Source organism: Zingiber officinale, chromosome 5B (genome assembly GCF_018446385.1).
Source record: "Zingiber officinale cultivar Zhangliang chromosome 5B, Zo_v1.1, whole genome shotgun sequence".
Lineage (NCBI taxonomy): Eukaryota > Viridiplantae > Streptophyta > Magnoliopsida > Zingiberales > Zingiberaceae > Zingiber > Zingiber officinale.
The window spans coordinates 128,514,757-128,527,624 of NC_055995.1; the positions used below are offsets into that span (position 1 = coordinate 128,514,757).

Consider the following 12,868-nt stretch of genomic DNA (forward strand, 5'->3'; position numbering starts at 1 on the left):
CATTAGTCAAAATTATTTGAAACGTTGATTGAAATTATTTTAATTTGATCAAAATTATTTCAACATGATATAAGATTACTCATCAAAACTACTTTAATTTTATTTTAATATTGGTCAAAATTATTTCGATATTATTTAAAATTGCTCCAATATTAATAATAAAAAATTAATGTCGATAAAACTTATTTCAACATTTGTTAAACATATTTCAACACGATTTAAAACTATTTAACATGGGTCAAAATTGTTGGAATGTTGGTCTAATTAGGACTGTAAATAAGTCGAGCTGAATTAAATTTTGAGATGTTCAAGTTTATTTGATAAGGTAACGAAGCTGAGCCGAACTTAAAATGAACTAAGTTTTTTAAATGAGTGTTCAAGCTTGGCTTGGTTTATTTTTTATGAGCTTGAGTTTGTTTGAAGCTTGGCTTGAGCTTGGTTCGTTTAGATGTTATCAAACTCTCAATTCAAACTTGGCTTAAGCTTGGTTCAAGCTTGGCTCGAGTTTGGTTCGTTTAGATATTATCAAGCTCTCAATTCAAGCTTATTTGATTGTTTGAAACTTTTAATTTTTTGATTGGTTATTGAGCTTGATAATTTAAATTTATTTATTTATTTTATTATTTATTTAGTATATTGAAAAGAGTTTTATTAATAAATATGGTTCATGAACGTTATTCACGAACATTGTTCACAAACGTTAACGAGCTGAACACATATGTGTTCAAGCTTATTTGTTTAGCTTAATTAACGAGCTGTTCAATTTTATTTGTTTAATTAATCTTATGTATATTGAATAAACATAAACAAGCTCTTACGAAATCGAATACAAAACTTGTTCACGAACGCTTGGTTCATTTATAGCTCTAGGTCTAAATCGTCCGTTCTAAACAGTGGCCGAATCTAACGCGCTGGAGAACAAATCTGATGGGCCAACAGTGGATGGTTAAGTGCATAGGTTGCACAGACCTGATTGACAAAGCAGATGGGATTAGCCTACCAAACTTGCATATCAAAAAACTTGATCTCAAATAGGACTTAATAGTTTGCCAAATAAGACTTCACAGTTTGCTAGATTACTCCCTCACTATGTTTTTTTTTTAATTGGCAAGGGGTACCCAATTTACCTCCATTAATTAGTGATTGATTTTGTCCTATAAAATTTTTTTATCGATCATATATAAGTTTTTTATCTGAATAAATCGAGAAGCACTTGCTATGATCAATCTAATATTCTTAAATCAACCGTTTATTAAAAAAAATTTATTCATTAATTCATCGAGAACTCAATCCTTAGAAATATGAAAAAGAAGATATCATACAATTGCAACCCGTAGCTACTTTTCATTGATTATTTTTTTAAATTGGCACTACATATCCAAGCTTTTGATTCAATTAATCCAGGGAGTGGCCGATCAAGTCCTATAAAATTTTTTATCATCATCTGACTAAATTAGTGAAATATATATAGAAATTTATTTGGCAATTAATATTCTTACATCGGCTGTACATCGGCTGTCCAATGTGGAGAAAATCAGCTCCCCACTAATTTGATCAGATGTGAGGTGTTATTTAATTTTGATGATAACGGGTTGGCTACTTGCTGACAGAAAGTGAGATGGATCAGTTCGTGATGTCAGATTTCATGAATGGGCCTTTTGTTTTGCAGGTGTGGATTTAATAAGCGGTGGTGCTTCATGTGATATCCCATACGCGGTGGTCCAAGGAATTCAACAAAGCTCAAAATCTTGCCAAACATTTTCATGTAACTGATTGTTTTCTTCCCAGAGGTTGTTCATGCATCTAACTGTGATTGTTTTTCTGCCAACAGGTTGTTGCACATGATTTCAGAATCAACGTGGTAAAAGGTGAGTCGTTTATCCTAGCGTCCCTCAACACGGAAGAAATAAATCACAGATTACTATTAGCTATTAGTGCAGTGGCCATGACACGGGAGAATACATATTCAAACGCGCCGAGTTTCAACCCTATGACGTAATATGACAACATCTCATGCCTTAATCATCGTACCGTCCCAAGAGGACATATAATTTCATAATCAAGTGACAAAAGATGATTCGCTCGTCCCAATACCCTCGTCAACTCGTTTCTAGGTCAACACAAAGGAGGTAAATCACAAGTAACTATTAGTCATTAGTGCATGTGGCCAAGACACGAGAAAAAGCATACTCAGACACACCGAATTTTGATCCCGGCCAAAAACTCGTATGACAAGACCCCATGTCTCAAGCACAATGAACCGGTTGGCATCTTAATTGTGCTCTAGAACCGAGTAATGATCGTGAAATCTCCATGAAATTGACTTATATATATAAACTATTTGTGACGACTACATTCTAGCTATAATCTACTTCTTAGTCAACTAATTTTTGCCACGTAGAGTCATAGACCGTCTCTAGATATAGAAGATGTCATCCATCGAGTGTATCTTTAGTTTATTAGAATACTTGGAATTGTTGATGTCGTTCGAGGCGATGAATAATGATTTGCGATTTCATTCGATCGTTCTTCGTTCATTGTGCTTGTCGATAAAGAATTAAACCTGCAACAGAAAGATACAAATACGAGAATAAACACTACAAGAAAATTAAGATTTTACAATATTTAAAAGACAACGTTTTTTTTTTAAAAAACATTATCTTTTTTTTAACAACGCTTTTAGTGAAAAGTGTTGTCTATTTCTTTATTTTTTTACTAATAGACAACGTTTTTTTAAAAATCGTTGTCTATTAGTGATTGTTATGGGTCAAACATAATATTTTTTAAAAATCTATTAGTATTTTTTTAATGTCTACGACAACGATTTTTAAAATATGTTGTCTATTCTCAAGCCTTCATTTAAATCTGGGATGATTTGAACCGTTAGATGCAACTAAGGAGTAGAAAAGACCTAAGTTTCACTTTGGCACCCACATTTCTCCCGAATCTCTCCTACCGAACCCCTCTCACGCATAGTCTTCTCCTCCCAAATCTCTCCTACCGAACCCCTATCACGCGTGCATACTAGTCTCCTCATCTCATCTTATGCCCTCTCCGTCCAACCCCTCTTTGACGAACCCTCTTCGCGAACCTCTCCTCTGAACTCCTCTCCGTCTAACGATATTCTGTTGAATCCCTCTCCCGCTGAACCTAAAATCCAACTTCCGAATTCAGGAGCCATCATCTCTTCATGCTGCAAATTTCTCCCAATCGGGAGAAGTGCTACAACCGGCTTCATCAATCCATAGCCTCTTCGTCGACAGATCTCTTGTCGGAGAAGCTTCATCCAGCCATCCCACACAACTTCTTCGTCACGAGCACAGCTCAACCCACTCCATCCGGATCACACTCGCAATCCCTCTCTGATCAGCTCTTTATCTGTAGCTCTTCTTCCAAGAATCGAACAACAACCATCTCTCCGTTCAAGCCTTCCAAGCTCCTCAGATCAGTTCCATCTGAAGCTTCCAACAATAACCTTCAAGATCCGGATAACATTGGTTCGATTCCTTGTATGACTTGTTGGTTCTTTACTTTTAAGTCTTGAATTGTAATGGAGTTGTCATTTCCTCTTTTGATTGCATACATTTTGCCTCTTTTGTTTCTTGCATGTTAAGTGTTTGAAGAAATGCTTGTTACATTAGATTCATTCAATTTTGCAATGTTTTAGTTTAATTGCTTGCAATATCATTTGTGTTGAATTGTAGGTTGGTTATGTTTGTTAATTAGATAATGTTGCTACAACTTGGTTTGTTTCATATCATCCATTTATCATCATCGTAGTTAATTGTTAGGTTTCATTTAAAGTACATTCACTTAGTTGTTCTTATTTGTTTATTGAACCTCAATTTACCAAAAGCATCTTGTCTAAGGATTAACACTCATTGTCATACTTCTCAGTACATGCATTATTTCATGAGGATGACCGATCTTACATCAGGTCATCTTGTCTTTTTGTTTATTAGAATCTTAGTTGTTGAGTGCTTAATTCTTTAAGTTTACAATGGTCATACATTATTAAACTTACAATGAACATACATTATTTCATAAACGATGATTGACACATGACCTCTTAATTGTCTATAGTTTTGCTTAATAAGATTTTTAGTTGTTAATTACCTCATTCTTTAAACTTATAGTGAAACATACGTTATTAAATTATTTCAACTAGTATCAATGTTTCATATCAAATCTTAAACTCATGATTTTACAATCAACTTGTAATCCAAGCATACGGGTTGTTATCCAAGTCTATGTATATTGGTGAGGACCAACTGATTTAATAGTTATAGTTTTTTTCAAACTTGCTGTATCACATTTGTCATATTACATTAATTGTGCCCACATGATCTGGTGTGAAAGATATTGCTAATGGGTAATTAAGTATCTTGTGCTTTTATTGGCCTTATCTAAAAGTGAATGAATCATGCTAATTTACAATTTGGTTGGCAATGTTTTGTTTTGTCTTGTTGATAATTGTATTTTATCTTTCAGATTTTGAAGATACCAAAAGTATGAGACACTCGAATGCAGACAAGTGATAATTAGGCTTAATCTATCAATAATCATTGCCAACCCATGACGATTATGATTAACTGTTCTTCATAAGCTATGCTATCATTCATTTTTTTTTGCAATCTTATTGATATGTTTGTTCTGTAATATTACAGGAGCAGCAATTACATGCTATGTGGCACTGCATCCGAACCTCAGGGGTGTGACTGGGAAGTACTTCGACGAAGAATTATCAAGAAGGCTTTGAGATTTAAGCGAGAAGATGTTAAAGCCAATGAGTAAAGAACATTCAAGTCAAGAGGATAAGTAGCATCTATCAAGATCCTTTAAGTTCATGCAATAAAATGTAGTCAATAGAAGTAGTTTTGAGTGTCTCCTAATTAAAATTTTTTGTATTCGAGTAATTATGTTTTTATAGAAGTGTAAGGATGATAATTTGTATATTTATCTTGGTTGATTATTTAATAATATGTTATTCATTGAAGTAGATTCGTTTTCATTTATCTTTTATTTATCTTTGATATTAAAAGACAATAGTTTAAAACCTATCTTTTGCTAAAAAAGATAATGTTTTTTTATGCGTTGTGAAACTGTTGTCTTTGCTAAAAAAGACAACGTTTTTTATGCGTTGTCTTTGCAAAAAACAACAACGTTTTTAAAACATTGCAAAAGCATTGTCTTTGCTACAAACGACAATATTTTTAAAGTGTTGTCTTTAGTAGACTTTTAACAATAGTACTTTTAACAACGTTTTTTCAACCACAAAAACAACGCTTTTAAAGCGTTGTCTATTAACTTTTTTCTTGTAGTGAAAAAATACAAGCACCATACCTGGATTTTTTGTGACTTAGAACCCTCAATTTTTACTCCACGGTCTAGTCCTAGTGATACTCTTACCATGCCTTCTCCTTATGAGACATCCAAAGAGGTAGAGAAACTTCTTACCATATCTGTTCTTACAAATAATACAAAGCAAATATAAATGCACAAATGAAATCATAAGAAATCGAACTAATTAAATGTATACAAAAGAAGTTGGCTTTGCTCGTTGATCACGTTGATTTGCCTCTTGAGGTCTGTAAATATAACAATAACTCCTCAAAAACCTCTGAGAATCGACTTCAAAAATCTTCTTGAAATCCTTCACTTACCATTTTCATGTCGGGACTAATTTTTACTTATTAATCAACTATTCATCACTATTAGTCGATTGCTTTATTAAACATTAATGTTGCAATTAAACAATTAAAAGACCTTATTCTTATTTTTGAAGAATATAAAGAGTGTGTATTTGATAAAGCCATGATAGAAGCGAAGCAAATGATGAAAGAAATAGAGATTGAAGCTACATTCAAAGAAAACGTATTATTCAAAAAGAGAAATAATTTAATGAAAATAATAGTAAAGATGTAATGCAATCAGTGAAGAAGAAAGAAACAATAGAGTTAACTATTTCTCTTCTTAATGGATCAAGTTACATCTTCACTAAAAATTCGATTTGAACAATTTTAGAAGTATAAAAAAACATTTGGATGTTTGTTCAATTAAGAGAGATTGACATTTATAAATGATAATAGCATAATGAAATCTTATAAAAATCTCAAAAAAAAAAAAACTTTGAGATATAATGACAAGTCATATATTGATGGAAATGATTTGTATATGAGTTATCAATCTTGAAATAGTCTTTACCAGTGGAAGAAAAAAAACATTAGATGTTTTAAATTATCTGAAAATATAGATAATGTTATCCAAATATTCATATTACCTTGACTATATGGTACAATGGCATTTGCAAAAAGGAATTTTTCCTAGTTGAAGTTGATTAAGATATATTTTCGATTAATCATGTTACAAGAAAGGTTAAATGGATAGATGATATTATCTATTAAAAAGAAAATAGTTAAATATTTTAATTATATAAACTTAATTGATATTTTTATCACCAAAACAGCAAGACATGATCCATTTAAATGATTATGACTAATATTAATCTTTTTTATTAATTATATTTTCTAATATTAAATGTTATTTAATTTCATATTTTACTTTACATGTTATAGGCTCACTAAAATATAATAGTAATATGCATGCATTGTCCTTTTTAGTTAAAATGGAAGCAAAACTTACTGTATTAAATGATTATTGGTAACATTTATTTTTTTTATATTTTGAAATATTCATGTTAGTATACATTTTGTAGGATCGCTAACAAGTTTTTATCACACGTTAAAAGGATGACCATATTTTAAAGTGTGGATGATTTTTATAGTTAAAATAGTAGTAAGGTATTGTAAAGGAGTCCTTTATTTTTGAAGCTCGACTCATGCCATTAAAATCTCATATAAGATACCGATGTGACTATTTGGTCTTTAATCTATTAATGATCTTTCTATGCTCCCATACATGCATTTGCTACTACAAGATATAGAAATATGGACTACAAATATTTTTATGATTTTGTTGATACTTCTACCAACCATAGCAACGAATTATTCTTGTTGGAGTAAACATTTTTGAGGGTCAAAAGTTGATGATCAACGTGTTCTATTACCTAGAGTTTTGCTAAACATAATGACAAAGCGAAGAATAAGTATGGGAGATGCATGCAAACAAGTCGACCATAACTAAAAGATCTTATAAATTTCCTTTAGACGAGAGTTAGCTCTACAAATAGTTCTCGTGTGATTTAAATTTAGGATATTGTTTGGCTAATATATAATCACAGTCCTTTACAAATTTCTCACTCAAAGGCTATAGATGTATCTAGACATGTCAAAATAACTACAAATATCCATTCTTAGGGGCTTAGAAATGCTCTTGTACTAGCCAAATGATTCAAGATATATAGTATTACACAACTATTTTGCAATTATACTATAAATCTAAATTATATCGATGCAATACTATATATGGGTTTAAGTATTTCATCTACGGTTTTACTTTGCACTACAACAAAAGTGATTTTCCGCAGCACATCATCAACGGCGTACAATTAAAGCACGCCGTTAATAATCGTTTTTACAGCGTGCACAATTATGTGCGCTGCGAATAGTATAATATTTATACAAACGACAGCGTGTAGAAAAAGTACGCTGTCAATAAACTTTTCTACGGCATGCAGAGTGTGCTGTTAAAACTTAATATTAACGGCATGCGGAGCGCGCTGTTAATAGTTCACTACAACAAATATGACTTTCCATAGCACGTTATTAACAACGCATGGTTAGGGCATGTCGTTAATGATAATTTTTATGGCGCGCTCAATTAAGTGCGCTGCGGATAATATTATTTTTTTATAAACTGCAACGTGTAGAAAAATATATACTGTTAATAAATTTTTTTTATGGCGTGTAAAATACATTGTTAATATTTAATATTAACAACACATTTTTTAAAATATAAATATTAACAGTGTGTGCAAAATGCACTGTTAAAAATTAGAAAAAATGTAGTGCTTTTGTAACCCAATGTACCACACCAGAATTAATCCGTGAAACCCTTCCTATGCCGCCGCCCATCCCTTCGCGCCTTTGCCTCTACCCAAAACCCTATGCACGCCACTGCCCTGCGTGACTTCGACTTCGTCTTCCTCTCTGCCCTTCGCCTCCTTCGTCCCTAACGCTAAGGCGACCTTCACACTACCCTCGAAGATGAGAACGAGGAGGAGGTGCCAAAGAATGGGGAGGATTTCGATTTTGACGGAGCCGTGGCGGAGAAGGCAGCCGGCGCGATCGGGGTCAAATTAGGGTTCCATGGGAAGGGACAGGGAGAGGGATTGGGTGATCGAACTCATTGTTCTCTGGCTCCTTCCTCAACGCCAACGGCCAGTCGGATGCGGTCGTGAAGGTGGGCCGGATCTACTCCCGCGGCCTCCTGCCTCAGCTCATCTCCTTCACCCTTTATTACCCAATGCAACAATTCCTATAGGCTCAAAACATCATCAACCCCATGGCCGTCATCGTCGTCGCCGTCCTCCTCTTCCATATCCTCATCTCCTAGCTTGCCGTCTTTGTCCTTGACTTCGGCCTCCTCGGCGCCTCCATCACTCTCAGCATCCCTTGGTGGGTGCTCGTCCTCTCCACTTGGCTCTACATCATCCTCATCCCTTCCTGCAGGGCCACCTGGACTGACCTCTCTATTAAGGTCTTCACCGACATCTGGCTCTTTTTCGAACTCACTGTTTCATCAACCATCATGCTCGTGTAAGTCAACCCTCCAACTTTCTCCCCCTCTCTTCCTCTTCCCCCTCGCTCAAACTCACATTCATCATAGCTTGGAGATTTGGCACATCCAAGGTTTCGTGCTGATCACAGGCTACCTCCTAAATCCAGAAATCTCACTCAATGTCATATCTATCTGGTAATCAATGACCACACAGCTTATCAATTCCTATCTAAATTTCTTACTGACAGTGTGATCGATTCCAGTGCAAATTAGTGGAATTGGGACTTCATGATCATGCTCGGCTTGAGCAATGCCGCAAGGTTTGATGACTACTGCACTTGCATCAATCTCCATGAATCATTCACTAATAACCAGAGGTTGTTTGTTGAAGTGTGAGGATAGGGAATGAGTTGGGGGCTGCTCATCCTCGAGTCGCTAAGTTTGCAGTCCTTGTTATGGTGACGACCAACTTGATCCTTAGCTTGATCATCAGTGTGTTGGTCCTCATACTGCACACGCTCTTGCGCAAGCTCTACACCAGCAATCATTAATCTAACTCCTCTACTTTCCATCTCCATTTTATTGAATGGAGGTTTGTCAATTCTGTCTAGTACAACATTGATCTAAAATTCTATAATTATTTTTTTAATGGACGACTAGCTTCAAGTGTTCACGAGGATGGATGATGTAGGAATTGCTATTGGAAGTGGGTGGCAAGCCATAGTGGCTTATGTAAATGTGGGTGCTTATTACCTGATTGGACTTCCCATCGGCATTGTTTTTAGATTCAAGTAGTTTAGCTACTACTGTAAGTGAAAACTAAGATTTAAATTACTCTTTTGATCTGTTTTGATTTAGGAAAAATATTAAACAATTGTTTTGATGCTGCTGTGGCTCAAGGAATATGGTGGGGATTGATCATTGGAGTCTTTGTTCAAACGATCTCTCTCATCGTCTTAATTGTCAGAATAAACTGAAACAGAGAAGTTCTCAAACTGCTGCTCACCCATGAAACACTTTTTTTTCATAAAAAAATATCAAAATTTTCATTGTCTGAAAATGGTGATAGAATTTTTTTCCCCTCTTTTAGCCTAATGAAATAGGACATATGAGAATGACCTCTGTTTGCAAGTGGACAAAGCGATCAAACACTTGAAGCATTCTGTTGATGAAGATACTTTAGCGATAGTCGGCGACATCAAGTGACTAGTCAGCAAAGTTAAGTTTTGTGAACATTTCGTGTAGTATGTGATTTACACTGAAAAAGAATTCTTTCATGTTGTTCAGTCACTTTGCTTATTCTTCAAATCCAGAAATATATTATACTTTTCTAGCAACTTCTGTAGTACAACTTAGGCATAGGAATAACTACTAGACTTACTAATGTAGCTGCATATGGTAGTTGCAGGTCTAACCTTCTGTTGTATGAATCTAGACTTGGGATGATTAGGTTTTGGTTCAAGTATTCTTGTTAGGTTTTGGTCCATAGTAAGCTACATTATCATTCTCTGCTTGAAATGGAATCACATAATTAGTTGTTACATTTTGATTTAGAACATTTTTCAAGATATACTTATTGTTCTTGTGAGATGCCATATTGGTCTATTTGAAATGGAATCACATATTGTAATGTATGTTTTTTTAGTATAGTTAGCAACTTCTATGTTCTCTTTGTGCAACTACTTTTGAGATTCCAACTTACTTTAATTTGTTGTGTAAATACATATTGTAAATATTCACATTTGCAAGGCATGATATATTATTAGTTTGGGTGAAAGACAAGGTGCTTCCCTCTAATTTTCAATCTAACTGTTTCAGATTCTTTACACACCTACAAGGTAGAAAATCTGCAAAAGCTTGGTGAAGATGAAGAATATGCTCGAATTATGGCAAGACTAGAAGAACTAGAAAAGATAGAGGAGCTTGAAAATAGAAATACTTCAAAAGATAACACTCAAAAGAATGAGCACAGTTCGTGATGGAGATGGGGGTAGCAAAGCTAGAGATAAAGATAAAGATGAGGACATTGAGGTTGGTCATAGTCTCTCGACATCAGATCATAAATATGAAGCTGAGAGATGAAGGCTAAGATAGAAGTCTTGAAAACGGCACAAACACTTGTGGCAAGTGGAATACTTGGATGCATATTAGATTAAAGCAGTGTTGGAACATTGTTGACAGTGAAATCTTTGATTGTTAGAAATTCATGATTTTTGTACTTGACTTGGAGAAATTTGTGAGCTTTGTAAAATTATTATTAGATGAATAAAAGTTATGTATTCACATTTTTATTGTATTTTATAATTTTTTATTTCTATTTTAAGTGATCAATAAATTATGATAATTTTTAAATTTTAAATTTAAATTATATATTTTAAATAAATATTAGTGATAATTGTATGATATTTTAACTGCAGCGTGCATCGCGCGCTGCGAATGTTGTTAACAACAGTGCACAATGTGCACTGCAAATGTTGTTAACTGCAGCACATGGTGTGCGCTGCGAATGTTTTTAACCGCAGCGCGCGATGTGCGCTGTCGTTGTTTTATGACTTTTAACAGCTTGCAGTTATGCAGCGTGCAATGTGCGCTGCGGATAGCATATTTGCACCCTGCGGAAAGTCATATTTGGTGTAATGTGTCCAAATGACTAAAAAGAATGCCCATTTTATGAAATTAAATTTTACCAATATTAAGGATTTTTTTATCTTTCTGATACGGTGGTAAGGAGGGGTCCATCTTAGAAAAGGTCTTCGTAACAATGAAGGTCAAAGTTAAGACGGTCAATGTCCCTATCACAGGCCGAGCAAGCAAGTGGTTCGCCCCACTGAGATATGAAAAACCCGATCCAATATCATCACTAGCTCGGGCACTAGCTAAGCTAAGACACTCAAGACAGGAAGAAACATAAGTATCTGCGGAAGCAGGCCGAACGACTACCCTGCTCGGCCTTACATCAATACCCAGATCAGCGGAATAGAGTCATAACCGAGCAGACTACACGTGGACAACACTACTACAGCCGAGCGGCTATCCCGCTCGGTCAAGATACACGTGCCGCAACCAGACAATGGAAGTATGGACCGAGCGACTACCCCGCTCGGCCAAGAAGAAGATTCATCAGCTAAACAACGGATACTTCAGCCGCCCCGAGAATGGACGACACATGGACAGGAAACTTCCAGCCGAGCGACTATTCCGTTCGGACGAGGAACAGACAGCAGGATATCCTTTAACATCCTTTTGGGAGTGAGTGCCGCCGACGGACGGCGTGGTCAAACAGAGAATCATACGGCAGAAGCTTCTACTGTCAAGGACACTTTATTGACATGTCTCTTCAAAGAAAGTTTGGGATTACGTGCCCACTTTAAGAAGTATGCACACATGCTATAGGAACCCTATATAAAGGGGGAGTCCAGACATCGACGGAGGTATGCTTCTCGTGATCTCTACAGTTGCGCTATAGTTTTTGTTACTTCTTGCTTCGCCGGAGGTTGACTTGAGCATCAGAGGGTCATCGTCAGGATCCCTTCCTTGGCTCGACACTGACGTTGCTTATGTTGCAGGCAAGCGTGGAGTCCCTTGAAGGTCAGTAGGAGCATCACATCTCTAGCATCCACCTCCCCGACTTTCAGACAGGATAACTTTCCATAAATTGGATTAGCCAAACATTTTTAGATTTTTATAAGAATAAATTGGGCAACATTTGATTTTATTAAAATATTCTATTAATAAAAATAAAAGGGTATCATCAATAAATAATTTTAAAAATTAGGATCGCCTTTTAATCTTTATCCTTAAAATGTGAATGATGGGGGTTAAATTCAGCTTATATTAAATTAAGTGTCAAATTGGGTAATTAAGAGTTATTAAGTAGTTCTGAATTCATAAGAGAGAAAGGTTCCTAAATGTGGCACGTGGCAAAAGGTAATTTATTTATCTTAATATTCCTATTAATCCGTCTCTATATTAATTTAAAAGAGAAATTATAAATGACTTGAACACATTAGATTTGAACCCTAAAATTTTATTTTGTAATATTATATCTCTCAATCACCACACCAGCGCGAGGAGTAGAGAGAGATTCCTTAAATGAACTGACGATGATAAATGATGATAACCCCTTTCTATATGATCTCCTGACCCAACCATCTACCCACTTCCTCTCTCACCTCTCGACCCATAGTCC

General features: G+C 35.1%; 1 protein-coding gene and 1 pseudogene across 1 annotated transcript; both read left to right on the forward strand.

Annotated features, from left to right (window-relative positions):
- The first annotated feature begins 2,918 nt into the window (after positions 1-2,918).
- LOC121985955 lies at positions 2,919-4,999 on the forward strand. Its single transcript, XM_042539699.1, has 2 exons — positions 2,919-3,497; positions 4,668-4,999. The coding sequence occupies exons 1-2, from the start codon at positions 3,191-3,193 to the stop codon at positions 4,757-4,759; spliced, it is 399 nt and encodes a 132-aa protein (XP_042395633.1). The 5' UTR covers positions 2,919-3,190; the 3' UTR covers positions 4,760-4,999.
- A 3,299-nt stretch (positions 5,000-8,298) lies between these two features.
- On the forward strand, positions 8,299-10,683 carry LOC121985956 (annotated as a pseudogene).
- The last annotated feature ends 2,185 nt before the right edge of the window (positions 10,684-12,868 follow it).